At 41.8% G+C, this 23,595-nt stretch overlaps 2 protein-coding genes across 4 annotated transcripts in view; both read left to right on the top strand.

Annotated features, from left to right (window-relative positions):
• The first annotated feature begins 552 nt into the window (after window positions 1–552).
• On the top strand, window positions 553–16,057 carry LOC116387466 (nuclear receptor ROR-beta-like). The gene is made up of 10 exons (XM_031854586.1): window positions 553–1,182; window positions 8,385–8,470; window positions 8,583–8,724; window positions 9,093–9,614; window positions 10,877–10,998; window positions 11,220–11,352; window positions 11,888–11,995; window positions 12,670–12,780; window positions 13,317–13,429; window positions 13,534–16,057. The coding sequence occupies exons 1-10, from the start codon at window positions 1,176–1,178 to the stop codon at window positions 13,693–13,695; spliced, it is 1,506 nt and encodes a 501-aa protein (XP_031710446.1). The 5' UTR covers window positions 553–1,175; the 3' UTR covers window positions 13,696–16,057.
• Window positions 16,058–16,151: 94 nt separating this feature from the next.
• LOC116387467 (endophilin-A2-like) overlaps window positions 16,152–23,595 on the top strand; it is a 10,797-nt gene continuing 3,353 nt past the window's right edge. Inside the window, exons 1-8 of one of the 3 annotated variants that reach the window (XM_031854589.1) lie at window positions 16,152–17,054; window positions 20,269–20,337; window positions 20,512–20,728; window positions 20,896–21,029; window positions 21,231–21,389; window positions 22,314–22,417; window positions 22,704–22,837; window positions 23,333–23,389. In XM_031854589.1, the coding sequence (XP_031710449.1) occupies window positions 17,010–17,054; window positions 20,269–20,337; window positions 20,512–20,728; window positions 20,896–21,029; window positions 21,231–21,389; window positions 22,314–22,417; window positions 22,704–22,837; window positions 23,333–23,389 (919 nt within the window). In that variant the 5' untranslated portion in view covers window positions 16,152–17,009. Of the gene's footprint in view, window positions 17,055–20,268; window positions 20,338–20,511; window positions 20,729–20,895; window positions 21,030–21,230; window positions 21,390–22,313; window positions 22,418–22,703; window positions 22,838–23,329; window positions 23,390–23,595 lie in introns of all 3 variants that reach the window. The other 2 variants (XM_031854588.1, XM_031854590.1) reach the window with 2 other exon arrangements.

The following is a 23,595-nucleotide window of genomic DNA, read 5'->3' as shown; positions in this document are numbered from 1 at the left end:
ATATATAAACACATTCAATTTAAATTCACTTGTCTTTATTCTCATATCTTTCAAAAATAGCACAAGTAGGCCTACTGTTAAAAGTGGCAGGTAGGAAACGCATCAGTATTTGGAGACATAGTGTACACTTTCATTAGTGTTCAGGGGTGTTGGGGTGACCATTTTTATTTATTTTCTTGGTCTACATCTACAAAATGCCAGCAAGTAGTGAAAAATGCTGATCACAAGCAAAACATGATTGTGGTTCTGTAAGAGTTCTGCAAGAACACTACCACGTTCATGTTTGGAAGCTTAGTCAGGACTTAAATGTTTAAATAAAGTAATTCTGTTCAACTCTATTAATGCAATACAGCAAATACTCAGTGGACGAACTGTCAGCTCTCTAAAAAAACAAAGCTTGCAGCTTGTTTTCAACTTGAGCAACACTTAATTAGATCTCAATGATTTATAGGCAACATGCTACACCGTTGATGACACAGTGACTGCTGTAAATGATATGCAGCCGGGGAAGTTCGGGAAACAGCGCGCATGAATGTCTGTTGAAATGCAGAACTGGCTCTGCTTCCAATTGCCTTCCTATTGTTTGCTGGAACGGTCGTCTTATTTTCTCACGACAAAACTGAGCACCAGTCAATCATTTACCCAGCCACCTTAACACTCGCTCCTGACTGCGCGTTCCCGCGAGAGCTGCGAAAGGAGCTGTCGGCGGTGAGATCATGGGAGAGTCCACGCTTGGAGAAAGTAGGTTAGCAGGGTAGACTGAGAGGAAAGCAGGCGGAGAGTCACATCGCAGAGGGGGGGTCCGATCACCGGTCGTCCACCCTGGGACTATTCTGTCAAAAAAAAAAGAAAAAGTTGAGCAAAATCGAATCGCCAGTGCGCCGAGACGGTTACGATGCTATCCATAGAGACTTTATTCACTCTTTTATTTCGGTCTGACTTGACCGAGCGATAGAGGAGCGGAGTTTCAGCTAGTTTTTTTCTCCTTTCTTTTTTTTTTTTTTTTGGTCGTGCTTCACGAGATCTGTCTGCAGCCGGAACAAAGTTCATATTTCCAGAGCCAGTTGACTGTGGCGGCTCCAGCGGTGTATTCTCCATCCTGTCACCCACATTAACCACATGTAGCCCAGTTTCTTTTTTTTTATCGTTCAGCCAAGAGAAAGATAACATCAAAAATGAGAGGTAAGTTGATTTTATTTGGCAATAAATCTGTGCATGTCCAGTTGAACTTGAATGGTGAGGTTTTTATACGGGCTTGAACGACCACATGTATGCGCACGGGGATTTGAGTGCGCCTGTTTTTTCTCCCCCCGTGCGCATTAATCCCTACAGCTGCACGGAGCCCGAGGCGGCATGCTCAACGCTGAAGTTCAGCATGCACTGTAACAGCTGGAGGCATGTAGTGTGCGCATGAGAATGTATTCAACAAGATAGTTTTATGTCATCTCTCGTGTCTGTTGATGGTGAAATCAGTCCAACACACGCATGCGTAATTTTGCTTCATGATTCATGGCGGTGCCAAATGCGATTGTTTTTGAAGAAATGTGAGTCGTATCTCACCTGGGAGTCCATCTGTAAATTGTGCCATGGGATCCATGTTAGAGTTATGCAATAGGGAGAGGGCGGGGCATCAGAGGAGGTTGTTGTTGTTCACACAAACTGCAATTATGTAATGGAGATGTAACGCGAGTTTAGCAGGGTTCTGATCAGGTGAATTAAACAACCTAACAGTGAACATTTTGCACACATTCGCTAACAAGAATAATGTGGAACGCTATTTTGATATTCAATCGTCTCGTTTAGTGATGTTTTATATTTTTGGAAAATCAAACATTTATTAAGATGTTTGCAAAGGTTTCCGTCTTTTTTTTTTTTTGCGTTGATTTTTCAAGAGACATCTGTGTTGGTGGAGTCGTGTGGTGTTGTTGTGTGACGGCTGTGCCAGCATGGCCTACTGTGTGAGTGCATAGAGGGAGTGGGGTCTGGCTGTTCCACTGACCTAGTTATGTCACCCAACATTATACAGCATACACAGCGGAGGGAGGAGGAGAGGCTCTAAGAAGCGCCGTGCCGCCGCCGTGCAGTGCCATGTGCGGTTACTGGCGCGCGCTGACGGTCGGCCTTCAATGTGTCACTTCAATGCCAGGCCGAGCTTGAACTTGGGCAGAGGGCAGCAGATAATTGTTATTAACATGGACGTTTGTTTCCCCGTCTGTTTTATTATGTGGAACATCCGAATATCATGTAATTGAAATAGCCCTATAATATAAAATAAACGTTCAAAATAGGCATATACATATACAGAAGACAGTTAAAATCACCAAAACCTAATGCACCAGTACAGATCATAGTTGAAATAATTTGTGTCTTAATATTTACTAATGCGTGGTTGTGTTAACAATCTAGTTTTTCCTTCCAATGCTTTTTTGTGCAGGACAGGAGATAAGATGCACAGAGTTTTGTTTTTTTTGACAGGGGAGGAAAGAGATGGATTTTCTGGGGAGGGATGGAGGGAGGGGAGGAAGAAGCAGAGGGGGCCTCTGGTGGAGGGAGGCTCCATTTCTGGCAGGATATCCAAATGTAAACAAACCACAGCCGTTTCTTAGCTCACTGCACTAAAAATGTGGGTTAGTTACTCAACCTGTCGTTTCCTCATAGAAAAGCACGTCAGCGTTTTTGTACCAGTTTGAACATGCACACACACATATGCATTCACAATTGGTCTAAATTATGGAGTCATTCCAACAGCTTTGGCATGCTGACAGACTTTTAGAGGCTTGTTGTGATGTCTGAACACCCGACACATAACCTGTGTTTTATTGTACTGGATAGCAGCGTTTACTTCTGCAGAATGTATTTATATTTATTTAATTAAGACATAGTGAAAGATCAGAGGATACACACAGTGACACCCGGTAAGAGGCCTATGTAATTCTTAACTCTGTTCAAATCCCCCCTCTTTGGGCCTCGGCGTGGCCTCCACTGGTATTTGCATCTTTTAAAATAGAGCCCCTTGATTAGAATGCGCCAGCAGCCAGACAGCCAGAATGTATATACGCATTTTGAGTATGTGAGTGAAGTGTCATAAGTTTTGTTTTTTCAAGTTGTACCATCCTTTGAGAGTAAAATGAAATAATTTTTGTGGGAGCTGTGTGCTACAAGGTGTCAAGCGTTATCAGTAAGACGGTTCATGGATTCAAGTTGAGAGTGTGAAATCCAAGTGGGTTTTGTTTTCATCATGCCTGAGAATATATTTGCTCTCCTCTGGCTCATCTCCGCAGGCCTCGAGGCTTTGCAAACACCTCGAAATAGAATAATCAGGAAATAATTCCCGTACGCTGAACATGACTTCAAAAGATGAAAAGGCAACAAGGGCAACCGCAGTGGATTGTTGTGATGCAGCTCTGTGCTGCACTAAAAGCCGACAACCAACTGTGAGGCATGACACAAGTGCTTCAGCATTGCTAATATGTATCGGGGGCCTTCACCTCCTACTGAGTGTCTCTTCTTAAGCCGTCAGTTATTCTTATACCGAGGTAATGAAAAAAAATTAGAAGAATTTGATTGAGCCTTGCGTCAATCTGATGCTCAAGGGCAGTTAGCTTGAGTCTGCATGGTATTGTAATTTGCATAATAAGAAAACCGCTTGTGAGGTTATGAGATTATGAAAAATAGAGAAGTGATGTGTGTGTGCGTGCATATATGTGGTGGTGAACATGTATATCTTTTCTTTTAAGATATATTGGCACACTGACATACTGACTGTATTACTCACAGGCCAGGAGGGGCCCCTGCTGGAGGATTATTGGCTGCTTGTTTCACATTAGATACCAAGAAGTGAGCAGTTGGAAGCAAAACGTCAGTGATTTGTCTCTGAATCTCACTGCCCCACCGCCTACTGAATTAGCCTTTTTGCAGAGGTAAAACGGTTCCACATTTAGCTGGCTGATAAACGCACTGGGGCCGACGTATTTGAGAACAGACACTCTAACAGTACACTACCGTTTGTTTGTGTTGAAAGGTTTGGGTTTGCCTCACAAAGTAGCCCTCCTACTGCTCAAACACTGGCCATACCCCATACTCAAACACCATTCTTTGTTTGCCATTTCGTGTAATTTCATTTCACGGCGGTAATGAGTTAGTGGGTGAGAAATGTAAAGAACTGCATGCAGCCTTCATTCCTCATGTTAGCGAAAAGCAGGTTTGGTATTGATCTTCTTGGAATGCAGACTCTCTCTGGAGACCTAAAGGTCAGATGCCTGAGAGTACATCCACACTACTCCGTTTCTCTTTGGAAACGGAGTTTTCAAATAGAAACGATCTCCGTCCACACGGGCCTTTCAGCATCGTTTTCGAATTGATCTGCATCCACACGGCAACCTTCGAAAACGTATATACAGTGCTGCGGGTCTTTCTCTCTCTCTCTCTCTCTCTCTCTCTCTCTCTCACATATCAAATTTACTTTAAAATCAACACTTACACGTAAACGTTTACTAGATTATGGGTCCATAAATGTGGTCAACACACGTCTCTCACTCGTTTCCTTGTTGTTGTCTGTTCTCACTCGTAGCTCTGCTGGTGGCTTAGCTATCTGTCCTACTGAATAGCATTTACTGCTAACCGTGACTTCAGACGTCCGCTCCGTAGGGCTGATAACGCCGCTGGTCACGCTGGTCACTGATCGCTCCAATAACAGCTGCTTCCTCCACAGAAATGCAGACTTTAACTGAACAACAGCTGCTGGTAAAGACAACAAGGTCAGCAATGCCTGCAATCAGTTGTCCATGTTAAATTAACCTGGTAGTCGATCGGTAATCAATGTTGTTGTTGTTTGTGAGCTTCCGGGTAAGGATCACGTGATAGGCATGTGACAAATCAGGGAAGGACATAGGAATCAAGTAACGCGGGTGTGGGCGTCATCGTTTCTGAATGTATCCGTTTTCCACCGTCCACACGAAGAGTCAGCCCCGGAGTTTTCAAACTTATCCGTCTTCGGGAGCGTTTTCAAACTCCTCCGTTTTCGGGGCTCGAAAACTCCGCGTAGTGTGGACGCTCAGTGTAAACGCAGCAAAACATATGCGTTTTCAAATGGAAACGGAGTAATGTGGACATGGCCTCAGACTGGTGTTTTATCACAGGTCAGAAATGATATTCAGGGTTAAAGGTAAATGTTGCTGTAACATCAGTGTGGCTACTGCTCCTGTGTCTCTATCAGCATTGTTAGACACTTCAATTTGTAACATTTGTTAAGCGAGCTCATTTTCCCTTGGTGCTTATCTCATAAAAGTAGTGTTTTCTGTAGATATTAAATGGTTATTCAACTAATCGATTAGTAGAAAGCAATAATGCAGAAGATACACATGTTGCAGATTCTCAACTGTGCATAAATGGTGGTTTTCTTCCTCTTATACGTACTGTTGGGTTTTAGACAGTTGGTCCAGTGTTTTAGCCTTTTTTTTTACAATTTTCTGAAATTTTTACAGTAAATGATTGATGAAGGAACGATTGGATAAGAGTAATCAATTATTAAAATAATTGTTGGCTGCAGCCCTAGTTTTGTTTCTCTATTGGTACAGCACTGCAAGTCTTCAAGACGTCGATGTTCATTTTCTGTACTTATTGAATCATCGTATGAAGGTAATTGGTTGAACAAGAAAGTACATTTTCATCTACGATCTACATGAAGGATGCAAATATTTTACCCGTCTTTGGGTTGTGCCTGGATATCTGCGTCAGAGTGTCAGAGAAGTGGATTTAGAAAGCATCCATGTGTGGTTGTGGCAAAAGTGGTGGGTGGCTGGGCATCTGTGTAATTCTGGCTCACAGCACGGGACAAGAATAGATTGGGTTGAAGAAGAGGCTCAATGTCAAAGACTGGGGAGTAGGGAGGGGGCCGAAGAGCTGATGTTCAAGTTCAGACTTTGTCTGCTTTGAGTGGACTGTTGCCAGGTATAGTATGAGCTATTGCAGTCAATGAAATGTGATTTCTCATTAATTAAACAGTCCATACAGAAATAGTCCGAGGGGAAATCAGTGTAGATCCGTGTTTGTATTAGCCCAACTGTTAAGTGTCGTTTTTCAAGGCTTATTATCACTGCCTTGCTTGGTTGATTTTATTGTTCTGTAACGGTTTTCTGATTTAAATCTATGAGCCTCCAGGGACATGTTTTATGGGAAAGTCTGAGCATTGTTCAGCTCCACCTTGAAGCTGGCCTGTGGAGAGTCGGGGCCGTGCATGCCGCCCTCCTCCCTCTCCCCCTGCAGTGGGAAAGTGTGTCAGTGGGACAGAATGTCCACATGGGCTGACAGGCTACAGCGCCCGAGTGACGGGCGACTCCGCCAACACCAAGGAGGCGGCTCAGCCAGTGGTAAAGAGAGAGTCTGAGGGGGGGGCGGGGTGTCGCTGTTGCTCGAGTGAGCCTGCTGAATGAGTATTGTGAGGAATGCTCACAGACAAGAGTTATATAATCGTGAGATGAGGGAGGGGTGGAGGGGAACCTGAGAGAAAGAGAGGAAGGGAGATATTTTTCCATCGCTTGCCTGCAGCTGCCCTGATCAGTTGGGAGTATTTTAGTCAACAGTTTGAGAGAAGAGACGGCCGACTGTGTCATTAAAGGGGAAAAGAAATGGAAAGTTGTGTTTTCCAATACCTAAGAGTGCAACGATTCTCCCTCAATCACATAAACCTCTTTGGTTTTCCATACATCATTCGAGATTTGTAGAAGAGCTGAACCACAAGCATCTTATGCTGTAGCTGCTGTGGTTGTTTTTCTCCCTTGGTCAATAAGGAAGGAGTCTTTGTGTGTGTGTGCAACTGTCATGTGATTCCCTATCTGTTTGTGTACTCTGTTCCCTCATGGGGGCCACATGAATGGTGCAGTCAAACAAAGTTCCTTGCAAGTTATCTTACTGCATGTGCTTATTGTGGGCCAGTTTGTCTGCTGGGTATTTGCCATCAGCAGAAAAAGGAATAACGAATATGTGCCTTCATTGAGGCTACATTGTCGATCACTCTCTGGACTCATCACACGATGTGTTTTTGTCCAAGTCATTTCCTAATAACAATGATGAAAATCATTAATCACATTTTTACAAAACAATCTCAAATGTCTCCACATGAAAGTTAGTTCTGGTTTGTTTTTGCTAGCATTAGATTATACAGATGTGGAGTTTCAAAGACAATGTCACTCCGGCTAATGAGTCATGTTTGAACCAGAAGGACTGACCTCTAGATCTCAGACTGTACTCAAACTCAAAGGGGACTGGCATGAAATGTATCTGTGTGTCATAAGCCTTCTTACATTCTCCCTAAAATCTTAAAAAACTAATTCTGAAACTCACGGGCTACCAGAGAAGGGAGGCAAGGATAGGTGTAACATAACAACTTGGTGAAATAGAGAGTGTTAAACTCCTTGCAGCTGCATTTATATAAACTGGAGGTGCCTCAGAGTGGGTGACCTTTTCAAGGTCTACAGAAGATAAAAAAGGAGCTAGTTTTGGCCAAGGTTTATAGCTGGAGAAAACATGATAGCAAAACATGAACGACCAGCAAAAGAGAGAGACAAAAATCGTGCCTGGAATATGGCTTATATCATATTATATTACAGTCATGGAGAAGCTGCCAAGAATTAAAATAAAAGGATCTAATCTTTCTTGTCATTAAGCAGGAGGAAGTCAACACTTCAATTCATGAACACAGGATAATTTGGCCATTTTGTCAGGTTTAAGTGGGACCAACTGTACAGCTGTATCATTAGCATACCATTGGAAATGGATCATTCTTTTGGCAATGTGCCCAAAGGGCTACAAATATATTAGGGTTTTAAGAGTTATGTGTCTCTTGAAAAGAGTAACTGACTACTTGGGAACACCAGAGAGAGATGGCGGACCAAAGAGAAAGAGGCCCTTTCAAATACAACACAAACAAAACATTTAACCGGTAAAGTGAGAAGGACCAGTTAAAACCTGAGCTCAAACCAAGGAGGATGAGAAGCAAACAAACACCACAATCAGCAGTGATGAATAAATCATTATTCATTTTGATAAGAACAGTTGTTGGGCCGTGAAGATTACAGAAGTCTGACATCTGACTGGAGTTTGTCAAAAAGATAATCCATAAAGAAATCAGACAGAATCTTGGATAAAGTCAGAAGCTCAAAGTGAATTATGGGCTTTCTGTGGAAGTGTGAGTCTGAATGAATAGATCATGTTACCCAATGTTGTATTAATATTTGGAAATTAATGTTTTTGGCAACAGTCCAGAGTATGACAGTAGTGTTGATCTGCTGCACTTCGCTGAGCAAATATTAACTGCTTGTTTAATCTCCACTTCACTTTGTATGTGGCTCTGATCTCTGTTGTCTGTGTTGTTTTTGGTCCTGAAGCCCAGATTGAGGTCATCCCCTGTAAGATCTGTGGGGACAAGTCCTCAGGAATCCACTATGGAGTCATCACCTGCGAAGGCTGCAAGGTGAGGAGGAAACACAGCGCGTAAACAAGGCTATCAAACTCAACCTCAGCCGACCTGTTCTATCTCAAATGTGCCCGTCATTTACAGCGATGCTATGTGTGTGTTTGTCCAGGGTTTCTTCCGTCGCAGCCAGCAGAACAACGCCATGTACTCTTGTTCTCGCCAGAGGAACTGCCTGATCGACCGGACTAACCGTAACCGCTGCCAGCACTGCCGCCTACAGAAGTGTCTGGCTTTGGGCATGAGCAGAGATGGTAAAGACACACACAAAAATGCACTTTAGCCTCTTTTTACACTTAAGTATGTGTTTCCCTGGCAAACCCCAGTACGCGTGTTCCTTCAATTTAAAAGCTGATACCAGGAGAATTTGAAGCCCTCTAATGTTTCACATCAGCTGGCAACAGACGGCACGCTGCAGTGCTAAAGTTTGCAGAGAGAAAAACCAATACATTATACAGACTGAAGGAGGGATGGGCTGTCATCATGCAAATATGATATAGGCACTGGAACATACAATATGATGGATGAGATGGAAGAAGTTTGTGAGCCAGAAATAGCTGATGAAATAGCTTATGAATTGTTTTGTTTGTCTGCTATAATGAAATGTGTTTTCTCTCTGCAGCGGTCAAATTTGGTCGTATGTCCAAGAAGCAGCGTGACAGCCTCTACGCTGAAGTGCAAAAGCACCAAAAGTCCCAGGAGTGTGTGGGCTCCGCAGGCGGGGGCGCCACTGCTCTGTCCATACCCAAGGAGGACGGCGTCTGCGGCGGTGGAGCGGAGGATAGTGAAGAGGGTCTGAGCCGGTCCTACAGCAGCGGGGGCTCCAGCTCCACCCTCAGCGACCTGGATGACATCGCGGCGCTGCCTGACCTGTTTGAACTGCCGCTGACGCCCGAGGAGTCCAGCAAGTACTGCAGCCTGGAGCTGATCGGCGGCGGAGCCAGCACCGGGAACACCTCCAACTCATCTTCCGCCTCTTCATCATCCTTGTCCAATCAGAATTCCCCGCAGCAGACGATGCTGGACGGGGCAGACACCACCGGGATCCACGTCTTGCATACACACTCTCTCACGCATCCGCTGCTGAAACACACACATGCACTGCTTGATCAGCTGCCGGATGACTGCTCAATAACAGACCTTGGTGAGTACTGACAATGATAATTAACAAATCATTTCTTCTTTTATTCACGTATTACTATAAGTGTATGAGTATACCTACAACTCTCAAATAGTGGTCGAGGCTTTTATGCACTTTAATGAAGAGAGAACCAGGCATTTACTTGAGACAAATATTATAAGAATAAAATATTATAAAAGATCCTTTTTATGCTTTGTCCTATTGCTCCTATTTTTCTGGGAATTGCCTGCTGCATGCTCTTGACCCAGACTCAACAAGAGTTTCACATTAAGTCACTTTCTGAACAGACGTTCACCCAGCATTATTCCTTTCCTTGTGAAGCCATAAGTTTTGACTTTCAGTAGCATTAATTTACATTACGACAGCAAGGCAAATCAAAGCTATCATAATTAATAAATCCAGGAGTAATACAAGTAAAGTAAAAAAGAAAATGCCATGAGCATGTTGTACAGTTGGATATATAATTCTATGAAAATGTGGTAAAGTTAGTGTTGTGGTCATTTCGTATTTTCCCCTTCGTTATTATCTTCTTGTGCAGCAAATCATGAATGAAATAATACTAAATGCAATAACAGCAAATCTAATTTAAAAAAAACAATGTTGATTCAATAAAAAACAAAGATGAAGCCATCTGAAGGACATCTCTTATAAACAGGCTCGCAAAAAAAGAGAAGAACCAGAGTGACACAGATAAAACTGCAAAACAGGACAAGGACAAGATTTAATGGGCAAAACAAGCAGGAGAAAACAATATGAAACAGGCATAAGACATAAAGCTGTATCAGATCAAAAACAGGGACGAATAAAGGGAGCATAGTTTAGTGGTATTTATAAAGGTACGGATGCAAAGGCATTTTTTAGAGAGGCGTCTCTGAAGGCCTTGAGGAAGAATAAAATATTTTATTTTACATCTTTATGTTTGCTGGCTACAACAAACTGCAAGGAGGCTTTGAATATGGCTCTGGGGACTTTTAAAGGAAGCAATGAGTAAATATTATGACTGGTGGGTGTTACACGTGCAGGAGGTGGAAAAGCTGCAGCTGCAGAGATGAAATGAGTAGATGAGCCGTTATCACTTAATCTTCCCCGGGTACATCAGCGGCGTACGTAACAGCAGCGCGGTGCAAAGCATCGAGTTATTCAAGGTTGCAGATCTGTGGATATGTAAATAACACACACTGTTACACTCAAACCTGCTGCCACCACAAACAACTAGAGTGAGACATCCTAATCTGTGTATGTGTGCGTGTGTGTTTTTTTCACAGAGCGCATCACTCAGTGTATTCTCAAGTCTCACTTGGAGACGTGTCAGTACAGCGCTGAGGACATGAAGAGATTCACCTGGGCACAATACACACCTGAGGAAACGCGTGCTTTTCAAAACAAGGTACACGATGCTCATGTTGAATTCTGTGTGTGGTGTGTATATATATATATATATATATATATATATCTCTATATCTATAATATCCTAATTAGCTATGCTACTATCAGTGCAAGTACTGAATTTGATCTGATGTTGAACAACTAGTAAGAAGATATTTATGCTGATGTGACGTCAATGGACTTGTAACAATCGCATCTCTTTTTTTGGGTCACTTTTTTCAGTCAGCTGAGTGGATGTGGCAGCAGTGTGCACACCACATCACCAATGCCATTCAGTATGTGGTGGAGTTTGCCAAACGCATTGCTGGCTTCATGGACCTGTGCCAGAATGATCAGATTATATTGCTGAAAGCAGGTCAGTGCACAGCCTGAAAATGCTCTCATCTCAAATACTTGATTTATAGAGTTAGCTCTTGCAAAGTAAACAAAGTCTGAAACTTGCTAACTTTAGTTCCTTCCTGTTTTTTTTTCTTCCATTTTTGTCTCCAACCCTCCACCTTTGCCTTTTATGCCATCCATTTCCTGTGTTGTAATGAATTACACATACTTGGTTCAAACACTGGGGGAAAAAACATTCTTGAAATCATATTCTTTATCTCACACACACACATATAAATATTTATATATCTGTGACATAAAATGCATATATTTGACAATGCGCTTACTCTACGTAAATGCTTTGAACTTTTTTCCAAAAACTCTTTGTGGATATCCATGTTGTCCTTTTGATTTTTAAATGGTTCACAAATGTCATTGCATATGCTGTGCACCAAAATGATTTATTTTTTGTTGTGTTGTTTTGTGCATGTTGGAGCATCTGGGCCCCTCTCTGTCCCTCCCTCCCCCTTCTTTATTCCATGTCTTTGCCTCTATCTGTGGCTACCCTTCAGGCTGTCTCGAGGTCCTGCTGATACGCATGTGCCGAGCGTTCAACGTCAACAACGGCACCATCTTCTTCAATGGAAAGTTTGCCCTGGCTCAGTTCTTCAAAGCACTCGGTGAGGATCAGATGTAGTTGCGTAAGCTCTAAAGGTTGACACAGGAAAGCCTCTTACATTTCTCACTCTCTATATAAGTTAGAAAGTCTTTTTAACACGCAGTGTGGTCATCATCATTCATGCCTGAAAAAAATGCCTCTGACTGAAGTAATTCATTATTTTGAATGACCTAACTGTGGTAATTGTTCTTAAACTCTATAAGACCGTCAGATTCACTTTTATCAATGCCAGAACTGTCTTTGAAGAGACGTACTTGAAAGCATCCAGCTGGACATTGGTTTCCAATTTCTGAAAAACTGTCTTGCCTCTTTAGTACCACCAGAACTCCTAAACAATGCACCCAAACACCATCATACACAGCAGTAAACCATGTGATAAACTCATTTAAGGGGAAAATTACCCAAGTTGTGACATTTTAAACGATAAATTATGTCGGTCAATACAGCAGTGTATCTCTGTTTGCTGTTGAAAACACTTAGATCCTAATTTGATTATTGAATTTTCACACTTCACATCTTGGCCAATAAGTCAGAAATTAGCAAACGGGGTAAAAAAAACGTATTCCCCACTCACCCCAAATATCTGCTGTGTCACTTAATCAAATTAAGCAGGACTAGGAGTATTCGAGCTGTTATTGTTCATAATTAAAGTATTCATTTCCTGTGTTTATGCAGGTTGTGATGACCTGGTCAGTGCCGTGTTTGACCTGGGAAAAGGACTCTGCCGTCTACAGCTGTCTGATGAAGAGATAGCCCTGTTTAGCGCTGTCGTTCTTCTATCTCCAGGTGATTATTTCCTCCTTTATCTCTTTCTCGCTCTCGTATACAATACATACATAGAAGTGCACATAATACTGCTTAATCATAGTAGTCTATTACAGTCTATTACTATGCAATGCTCTTCTGTCCTTGGAATGCAACATATTTAAGTGTGACTGTAGGATGTCCATTCTCAACATACACATTCAACACAATTCATATATTTCACTTAGCTGTGACGGTTTTTCATTAAACTGGTTAATTTTCCCCCGTGTCATCATCTCTTAATTAATGCTTAACATCTTTAAAAGCAGCAGCCCGCCGATCCTTTCATCCTGTGTAGCCATACACTGAACTCACAGAACTCAATTGTAAACATTAATGGAGTTTCCAAACATATCGAAAAATGTCAGGCTGAATTTTGACGTAATGTGTAAAAAATGATGCGCAAGACTTGATTGAATGGTATGTCGAATATATACTGTCGGACAATGTGCATTGAAGTTACTTAAAAAGAGAAACACCAAACTGTATGTGAATGTGAAATATTTTCTTCCCTGTAGATCGGCACTGGCTAACAGAAGGCCAAAAGGTTCAAAAACTCCAGGAGAAGGTCTACCTGGCTCTGCAGCACAGTCTACACAAGAGTGGAGCTTCAGACGAGAAACTGGACAAGGTGAAGACAAGCAGTCACAACTCCTCCCAAACACATACAAAAGTACACACATAAAGAAACACGTACATGAACTTGCCTTTGTGTATATCTTCTTCCCCCCACAGATGATGTCCAAGCTGCCCATGATGAAGTCGATCTGTAACCTCCACACAGATAAACTTCAGTTTTTCCGTTTGGTCCACCCAGACACCGCCTACAGTTTCCCACCACTGTACCGGGAAGTGTTTGGCAGCGAGCTGTCTCTGCAGGACTCCACCAACCGCTAGACAGACCGATAGACAAGCAAAGACAGATGGAGAGTGTGTTAAGAAGTAAGGAAGCAACAAGGAAAGACAGAGAAGGATAGAGATGTTGAAGCTCAACAACCAGCAGTTAAGAGACAATCCAGGACTTTAAGTACTCCGTCTCCCATGATCCCAAAGAAGTCCTCCACTTTCCCAGCAGGCAAAGCACCTTACACTACAGACCACACATGCTCATGGTCCTCTGCATATTGTAGCATTAACAACAAGCGGATGGGCACAATATGGGTAATAATAACAACAGCCCACTAGACGTGAGACAGCTCCAGGCTCCAACACTTGTTTAACATCAGATCCGCTGTGGGTCACCCAACCAGTTATGAATGTACCTCATGGAAAAGCACCAGTGCATAAGCCAGAACCCAACAATGGTGAATGTACAAACATGCCACTCTCAGACAGAGTTTTACACAAAGTATTAGAATGAAGTTGTGTTGATCCACAGGTCTCACTATTAATATAGTTCTGTCAACATTTCTGTCATATTAATACATCTGTGTGGTATGCCTGCGTATTCATACAGACAATATCCTTGTACTGACCATCACTTAGGGACCAAGATCTTGAGTCATTTTCTCTGATATGAAACACACAGATATGACATGACTCATGGCGAAGGCCGACCTCTTTATTCAGCTGAGAACCAGTTTCACACACAGTTAGACAGTGTTCGGTGCTGCCTTTTTGTAGGCTCTTGTAATGCAATGAGAAACCTCAGTCCCACGCACCCCTTTCCTTGTAAATGCCACTTAGAGACAGGACAAGATGAAATTATCTTTAATTTATACACACATTTATAAACAAATATTTTAAATAAGAATGTAAATAGATGACTATATAAGTATATGGATAGAGTTGGTATGTGTGAGTTCAGTTCAGAGAGAGAGAGAGGGAGAGAGAAAAGTGCGTAGTAAGATGTAGAGAAATGGATATTTCAGGAAAGCTGATATCTGGACTCGAGTTGTTTTCTGGACTACTTCCCCTCCTGGCAGTTCTCTCAGGTTCCCATGGCAACAATCCCCTCTTGCACTGATGGCAAAACCTAGCTGGGTTATGGGAGGTCATCACGTAAGCGACGGGATGGACGCTTGTTGCAGATGCGACACCGTGCGGGGGGGCAGTGTAGCCAAACAAAGACGGAAAAAAACATTGCGTTTAAATTAGTTTTCAGTCTGCGCTGTTGCTCCCTGCCTAAAGAGACAAGACACAAGGACACTAATGAGAAGAGAAGGAAAAAGATGACTTCATGAACTGTATAATAAAATTGGATACACAGGGTCTCCCCCGCCTGCTTCTAACCAGCAGTCAGTACAGTACGGTGTAGTGTAATTGTCTTTCACTCACAAAGTTTCAGGTGGTTAAAGGCCGGAACGAAGATGATCCATAATATGTATCGTAAACCCTCCTTGCTGGTTGAAAAATCTGTATTATTTTGTACATTTGCTGTTCCTCTCTCCTTTAGTCCCTAACCCAACACTTGTCCAAACACCAAGCACTTACACTTTCCTCTTCCTCACTGGACACTAGTCTAAGGGCAGACAGAGCTACCAGCTGCCCCCCTGAGTTGGCCATCAATACCAGTAAGACTTTAAAGTCAATCTGTTTCATTATTTTTGTTTTTTATTCCATATCCGACACAAAAGGTCACCCATAACTGTTTATATTTTTCATATACATAAATAACACACTCTCTGAAGGTTGTTACATTGAGATGATGATGATGAAGATGTCTTACTCGGGGTGCTGTGAAGTTCTTGAGCAGAGTCTGAGGACCTTCTGCCTACCGCTCAGGGAGATGGCTGTGGTCTCTTGTCCCTTTTATTACCAGTGTCGTCCTTTAGCCTTGTGCTCCTCACACCTTTGCACCTAAGATAAAACCCATAACCATAATCACTGTGGACGTAAATTATATTTTTGTGAATGTCACTCATAAAGTGTCAAAGCCCTTCCCAATTGTCCTAATATTGTGAAATCAAATTGACAAGACATAGGAATAAAAATTAAAAAAATCAGTTAGCATTAAAGATGAATTCATTATAAGGGTTTAATGTTTCTTTTTGCTGTGATTTTCATTTATTTGTCAGTCTTTTATCAACCTTTTTCTTTGTGTCTCCACTTTTGTTTTGTAAAGTCAGTGATCTATTTTTTTTTAACAAACAAAAAAGAATAGTTTGTCTCCCTTCTCTTTCCCTGTATGACAAAATGTACAAGAGGTATATTACTAGTCCAAGAGTAACCGAGTTACACAGCTCTATATATATTGTTGTCCAATGGGATACATTATATGTGGTTTTAAGAATGTAATAAATGGTTTCTTTTTCTTTTGAATTGTTTCATTGAGTCTTATTTGAGCTGAGTTTGGCTTTCATGTTGACGTGTAAGATAGGTCTTTGCCTATTTTTGACTGATCAGAGGTCTAATCAGTCTCTAAAATCACCAATCTGATATTATAATCCTGCACATGTAAATGCCCTCGGCCACTCTTACGTTTGAATCACAGACTAGCATTTGTGTTGTGTGCATACCGTATTTCCTCCATCCCATTATCTTAGAAGTCCAACGAGAAGTAAATTGATCAATTGACCAAAAAATAATCTGCCACAACTGATAAATGTTAAATCATTACAGTGTTTTATCAATCTAACAATCCAACAATTCTCTGGTTGCAGCTTCTTTGAGGATGTTCTGCCTTTCTCTGTTGTAGATCTGAAAGTTAATATCATCGTTTAACATTTAAAGTTGAACATGAAATTTCAAGCTTACCGTGGAAATAATAGTTTGTCATAAGGTCTATTTTACAGCTTTTTCTGGAGCTTTCAACCACCTCTCAAAGTCTTCCTTAGTGGATGGAAGTTATTCAGACTGGGGACCTTACAAATTAGAAAGATTTGGCTCGACGTGAAGTTTTAAATTGACTGACAAACTTCCTACAGAGACTCAATAATAGTGTTACTATTGGTTTACTAAACCAAAAGTATACATCAGCAATATACGGAAAAGTGATATTTTATGGGGGTTAAGGGATGTCTGTCTCAGTTTAAATCAAAGTGTATGTGTTTGTGTTGTTTTGACCCACTTAATCCACTAGGACGGGGCCTCCCACAAATGAATATGGGGCCAGGAAATTGTGGTTGCCTAGCAAGTTTTACATCCACGGTGCAACGTTAGAAGACGTGCTGCTCGGCTGCTGCTTGTGCTGAAAACTTCAAACTAAAAGCAACTATTTTAAAAAGACAATTTCCCCTTCGAGGTCCAGGTTGCAACACTGACGGTGCAAGATGTCCGTCGCAGGATTTAAGAAGCAATTCTACAAAGCCAGTCAGGTAAAAGCGCGACTTAAAATAAACATTAACGTTAGCCGATAGCTTAGCTAAGGCTAGCTAACTAGCTGTACTTTTCTTGTTAGTCTACGTTAGCTTCAAGCTAACTTTATCTGGTTAACCAAAGTGGAAAACGGGTAACGTTAACTAGTTAACGACGTCTCGGCTAAACATTGACGTTAGCTAACGTTATACGACACGTTTTAACTTGTTAAAAAGTATACGACTAGCTGTATTGTCGTTAAACTCTTAAGTAACTGTCAAATGAGTTGTGGCTCACAGGTAACGTAAACGTTAACCCTTAACGTTAGCTTTACGTTAACTTAGCTAACGCTAATAGTTTGTTAACTTTAACGTTACCCTAACTGACTCTAACGTCAAACTTGTTTTTTGCCGTAAACTTCTATAGTAGGCTTTCTTCATTATGTTGAAGCGCTTCCACTAACGTGGGGTACATCAAGTTAGTCGACTGTAGGTTAGGCTAACGTTAATTAAGTGTGCAGAAAGTTTTTGTCGAACTAAATTACGTATATTGTATTCCTCAACTATCACAAAATTGACGTTTAAGTAGAAGTGCAACTCTAATTTGTTGAAGTTTATGACTGACACAGAAGTAGGGCATTGAGAGGATGAGTTTCTGGATGGTTGGTGCTTTCTTTCGTCGTGTTTTGATGTGATGTTAAACAGCAGGTAGATGCATTACTCGTATAATGTTAATACCCTAAAGTGATGTTCGTGTTTGTTATTTCTAACGTGCTGGATTACACAATGTTTTCAAAACACTTGTCTCAAGACAAATTGGCCAAAATGTTGTGGTGATACTACAGTTCAAATCACACACCTCATGTTAGTCATCTCTCAGCTGGATGTCTGTTATGTTTCCAACAATAGAACTGAGCCAGCCTGTGAGCCATGGATGATATCGTTCCATAAATATTCAAGATGAATTTATGTAAATTAGTACATTACCATATCGCCATATTCTGACGTTATGAAATAACAGCCCTGCTGATCTGAAGTCAATTAATTATCTCTAACATGTAAAAAATCTACAATATCATACCGGCACTGACATTATTAACTATCATATAAACTATTAACTCCAGGCTCATGTTTTTATCTTTGGCGTTACTGTTTCCATTGCTGAATGTCATCTAATTTTGGAAAAGTATAACATTGCATGAATATGAAACTAAAAGCACAAGTTACCACTGATGCCAGATGGATATGGAAGCTTAGAGAAGCAAGTCAAATGTTTACACAAATAGAAGTGACTGCCATATTGTGACATTCCCAGTATCGTATATAATTTATTAAGTCAGGTTTGTCCTGTGCTTCCACTTTTCCAATGGCAGTCATTCCACGCCAAAATAAATGTAACTATTGGCTCTTGAGACAGCTAAAATGTAAATTCGCCATCCACAAGCATGAAGCTCAACAAGACGTGGGCTGTGAAACCGGTGGCCTGTGTTTTGATGACAACTGCCTTGCAAACAGGCCTTTGCTTTGACCTAACATTGTGTTACATGCAAGTGTGTGTGTATTGGAATCCAAGTTATGTGACTACTCTGCCCAAATTAGTTTCCAGTTCTTAAATAATCCAGCAGATTGAGTCTGTACATTGACAATACAGCAATAATTACAAATCAGGGGTGAGTGCACAGAAAGCAGCAGTGCTGTTGGGTTGATAACAGCACAGTACAGTGGTGCTGGCCAACTCCCAATGCCAAGTCCTCGACTCTTTGGCTGTAGTGTAGCTGGTAATCTACGGGGCCTATACTGAACACCCTGCCCTCTGGTAGCACAGGCCAGGCCAACAAGCTCTTCGGGTTATTACAATAAATAAAACTGGGTGGAGGAGTGTAATCAGTTCTCTAAGTTAGTTGCCTAATAAGCTCCACGTCGTACCGCCATAAAAATATGCTTTATTCAATCAATGATTTAACCAAAATGTCAGCTACGGCGCTGAGCAAACATATACAGCTGATATTGTGCCCACTGTGTTTTTAATTGTGCACCTGCTCTTTCATTTGATTCCACTTCATATTATGTATCTTGCTTTTGTCATTGACCAACAAGACTAAACCCACATGCTCTCTACAAATGTGCTCATGACCCTGTCTTTTTAAGCCACATATTTATTTTTTGCTTTTTGAAAATCTAAGTAACAAAATGTACCAGAAATATTTCGAAGCTAAATGTCATGTAACTGGTGCTAAAATTCAAGTTTTTCAGGATCGATTACATACTCCAGGATGAGCAGGTTTATTAGTCACGGAGAACAAAAACCCGAGTGCTAGAATGAATCCAGATGGGCCGCTCAAAGTGCGTCTGTTTGGATTTCACACATCTACGTGACACAACAACTTCACATCTGGTACAGAGAGATTAATTAATTGCAATTAAAATGCTGTTTATTAGACTAAATAATTGGGGAACATTTGGTGCTGAATTATATCCCATGACTCAATTGGCAATCGGTGCTTAGGGTATTTTCACAGCCACTGAATGTTTCATGCAAAACTACTTTACCAAGGCTGTATATTGTACAAACTACAGAGATTGATTGATCCATCTGGTCATAGAGTTTTATCTGCAGTGTGGAGCCGACAGCTGCACCGAGTTGAACCAAACAAGGAAACGCACACACACACACACGCGCACAATGAGTCTCTGTTTGGCCTGCCAGCCAACTGCACTGGATTTCAAAGTTGGTAGCTCTGGATGAGAAATGCAGAACATATGTGCCATGTGTGAGTCGGGATATGAATTGAGAGCAGGAGGAGGTAAGCGTGTGTGTGTGTGTTTAGTAAAAGTATCCATGGATGTGGTTGTAGTGTAGGAAACTGAAATGTGTGTGCTGACCTGATGGGGGGGGGAAGGGAAACCTTTTAGCAGAATTCTTTAAGGAACGGAGGCTCTCACTAGAGAGGAAAGTCCAGTTTTCAGCATTCATTCCCTCATGCAGTCTTGAGGTTCCTCCACTGACGGAAAACATGGGTATGTCTCAGAAGCTGAGAGTTGTGTCAACTAGGCCCGGAAAAAATGTTGGAAATTGTGAAATATCCATTTCAAGTTTGGAAGTAGACAGCAGTGTGTTTGTGAAGGTCCGGTTAGAGCCCATTTGACAACAGGTTGTTACCCAGCTGAAGTTTCCTACCTGTGGCGTATTCATCCATCAGTCAGCTTTATTACTGTGATCGCTCTGTGTTCACAGCTGGTGAGTGAGAAGGTTGGCGGTGCAGAGGGAACCAAACTGGATGAAGACTTCAAGGACCTCGAGAGGGTAACATACATACATTTTAAGAAAATATCTGTACTAAACATGAAGCACAACATGTTCTGTTTTACTGAAAGTGAAATGATGTTTCCCTCACTCATTTAAACACTCCTAAAGGCATAACACTCGGCATATGCACACACGCCTAAATGATTTTCTCTCTTTAACCTGGACCGCCAGAGAGCAGATATTACCAGCAAAGCAGTGGTGGAAGTCCTCAATAAGACATCGGAGTACCTCCAGCCCAACCCGGCAACAAGAGCTAAGCTTTCCATGCTCAACACAGTGTCCAAAATGCGCGGGCAGGTCAAGAGTCCTGGCTACCCCCAGCCCGAGGGCCTCCTGGGGGAGTGCATGACCAAGTATGGACGGGATATGGGCGAGGAAACCAACTTTGGTAAGCACAGTGGAAGCATTTTGAGGATGAGATATCGGGTGAAAGAGAGATGAACATTATAGGTTATGGGGGTTCATGAATCTACTTAGTATAAAACCAATGATTATTATTATTACCATGCATCACAATGTCCCACACTAATGCTGGTATTGTGTTGTGTACTGCAGGTGGGGCTCTAACCGACATTGGAGAGTCAATGAAAAGGATGGCTGAGGTCAAGGACTCTCTGGATATTGATGTGAAGCAGAACTTTATTGATCCACTGCAGGCAGTCGCTGAGAAGGATATCAAAGACATTCAGGTAGAATCAAAGAAGTAGTATGCTTCTGCACGTACAGGCCGGGCATTGACTAATGAGCTCCGCAGTCAGTGGGTCAGAAGTCAAAAAGTATTTACTGTAAAATGGTTAAATCACACAATTTTCTCAAAACCATCATAAACAAGTGAAAACACTGTTCTGCGTAACCCCAACCTCCCAATCCCAACTCTTTCACCCCCTCAGCACCACCTGAAGAAGCTGGAGGGCCGTCGTCTCGACTATGATTATAAAAAGAAACGTCAAGGTAAAATCCCAGATGAAGAGATCAAACAAGCCCTGGAGAAGTTCCACGAGTCCAAAGAGATGGCTGAAGGCTCCATGTACAACCTGCTGGAAACGGATGTGAGTAACCTCTAGTCTACTCTTGCATACTTTGCATTGCAAATGGAACATTGAAACCTGCTGGACTTGTTTATACAACACTGGAAAAACTGCAATGTCTCTTATTTTCAGTACAGGTGATAATAATCCTGTTGTCAATGAAGTAGGCAAAGTGATGCCAACATGTCCAAAGTCAGAAAACATTGTTCTTAACAAAATCATCATCCATAGTAGGCTTAAAATGCGTGCTTTGATAGATTAGTAGAGTGAACCCAAGGCCAAAGTTGTATAGTACTGTCAAGTTTTTGTGAATGTTATTTAATATAGTGACACGAGTAATACATCTAATGACATCTTGATACAATTATTATAATATGAATAAAAGCATTTATGACTGAAGCAAATGGAGTTGAATTGGCATATTCTATAACAGTGCATTAACGTGGTGAATTTATTGCAGGCCCATAAGTTAGACAAACTCAAAATAGAGGGGAGGAATAAGAAGATGACGCTAGATGATCACCATTAGAACTGTATGAAACATGATGGCCAAACAAACTAAAATGTGTCATTCTTGTTAATATTCCTACCTGATAATACTTATTCTGGTGTTAAATCTGTTTCAACTGTTCACAGCTTCTCAGCTAGCGAGACACCTGACGCTTACTGTCGTTGGAGAAGTAACATGTGGCTTGTTTGGTTTGTTTCACAATGACTTGCAGTAGTGAGAGCTTGTCGGACCCGTTTTCATACCTGCCATTGTGAGATATTTCAGAGGGAAGTTATTGTGATAAAGAGGTGTGACGTAATGACGGAATGATGCGCGACCGGAATACAAACGATTAACCAGTAAAGAATGCTCTGAAGCACCTTTGCTGTTTCCGTGTTTGGTCCTGAAATATATATATATATATATATATTTTTTTTTTTTTTTTGTGCGTGTAGGTGGAGCAGGTGAGTCAGCTGTCTTCTCTGGTTGAGTCTCTGCTGCAGTACCACAGACAGGCTGCGGAGGTGATGGAGGAGCTTTCTGCTAAACTGACAGAAAGGTCAGTGCCGTGGACTATTTGTGGAAGATGACACACCTTTTGTATGTTGAGGCTGTGTCCTCTGGCTCGTGACAAGGGATGAGTCAGCTGTACCGTGTTCTCTTCTGCCCATCTGATTACAACTCATTCATGTAATTTAGTGGCAGCTGATGCTTCACAATGTACTTGCAGTTGTAGTGATTGGATTACAGCCCACAAGAAAATGAATGAACATCTCTTTGTTTAACCAGCCTGTATCTGTATTGGTGTTCATGAAGGTGATTTCTTTTATTCCGATTGTGTGCAGGGTGACTGACGCGCAGTCTCGTCCAAGACGTGAATTCACACCCAGACCCAAACCAGTGTATGACTATGGAGAGGTAGAAAACTCTAATGGAGGATACGCACCAGCTGCAACAACTCCTCCAACTTACTCTTCCGGTAAACTTACTATACATACGTATACTTACTGTATATTTTGTTCAGGCGGCAACCTCTGTGTCTGAAGAGTGACGCCAATGCGGAAGTGTGTTAAACTTGCATTCTCGCTACTGACCAGCAGGGGCGACTCCTAGTTCAATCGCTAGTTTCAAGTCTTCTTCAATACAACATGATGTTCATTTAGTAAATTCTGTTCCCAGTAAGAGTAAAATAGAAAGAGTATGCTTTAGGGCGGGGCTAGCTTGTTATTGGCAGGTCGCTACCGTACCAGAGCCGTGTACGGCGTCCAAATATCTGTTCATTGGTTGCAAAAAAGCCAAGATGGCGACGGCCAAATGGCCGAACTCAAGGCTTCATAACGGCCGTCCACAAACCAGTGGGTGGCGTCACGATGACTGCGTCCGCTTCTGATATACAGTATATGATTCTGTTAAAGTATGCAAGTCAATCTCATCCTTAAGACTAATGTGTCTTTCATTTTGCGACATTAAGCAGCGACTGCACAATATCCAGCTCCATCCTTCCAAAGAACCTCCATCAAGAGCCGACTGTGTGAGTGGGACAGACGGAGATAACGTGTCACTCACACAGAACTAGTGTGTGTCACTACTTTCACTTACTCCGGTGCACATCTGCGTGGCAGAGAGCTGTATGCATGTCGGTGTGATGGTAAAGTAGTGGACTAACACTGTTGAATGGTGTTGGTTGGGTCCAGTGTGTCAGGTTACCAGAACAAGACAAGGGCTTGTTTTATATTT

Source organism: Anarrhichthys ocellatus, unplaced genomic scaffold (genome assembly GCF_004355925.1).
Source record: "Anarrhichthys ocellatus isolate YVR2014 unplaced genomic scaffold, GSC_Weel_1.0 scaffold15, whole genome shotgun sequence".
Classification (NCBI taxonomy): Eukaryota; Metazoa; Chordata; class Actinopteri; order Perciformes; family Anarhichadidae; genus Anarrhichthys; species Anarrhichthys ocellatus.
The sequence above is the reverse complement of the archived record's forward strand: the minus strand, read 5'-3'. Positions and strand labels throughout refer to the sequence as shown.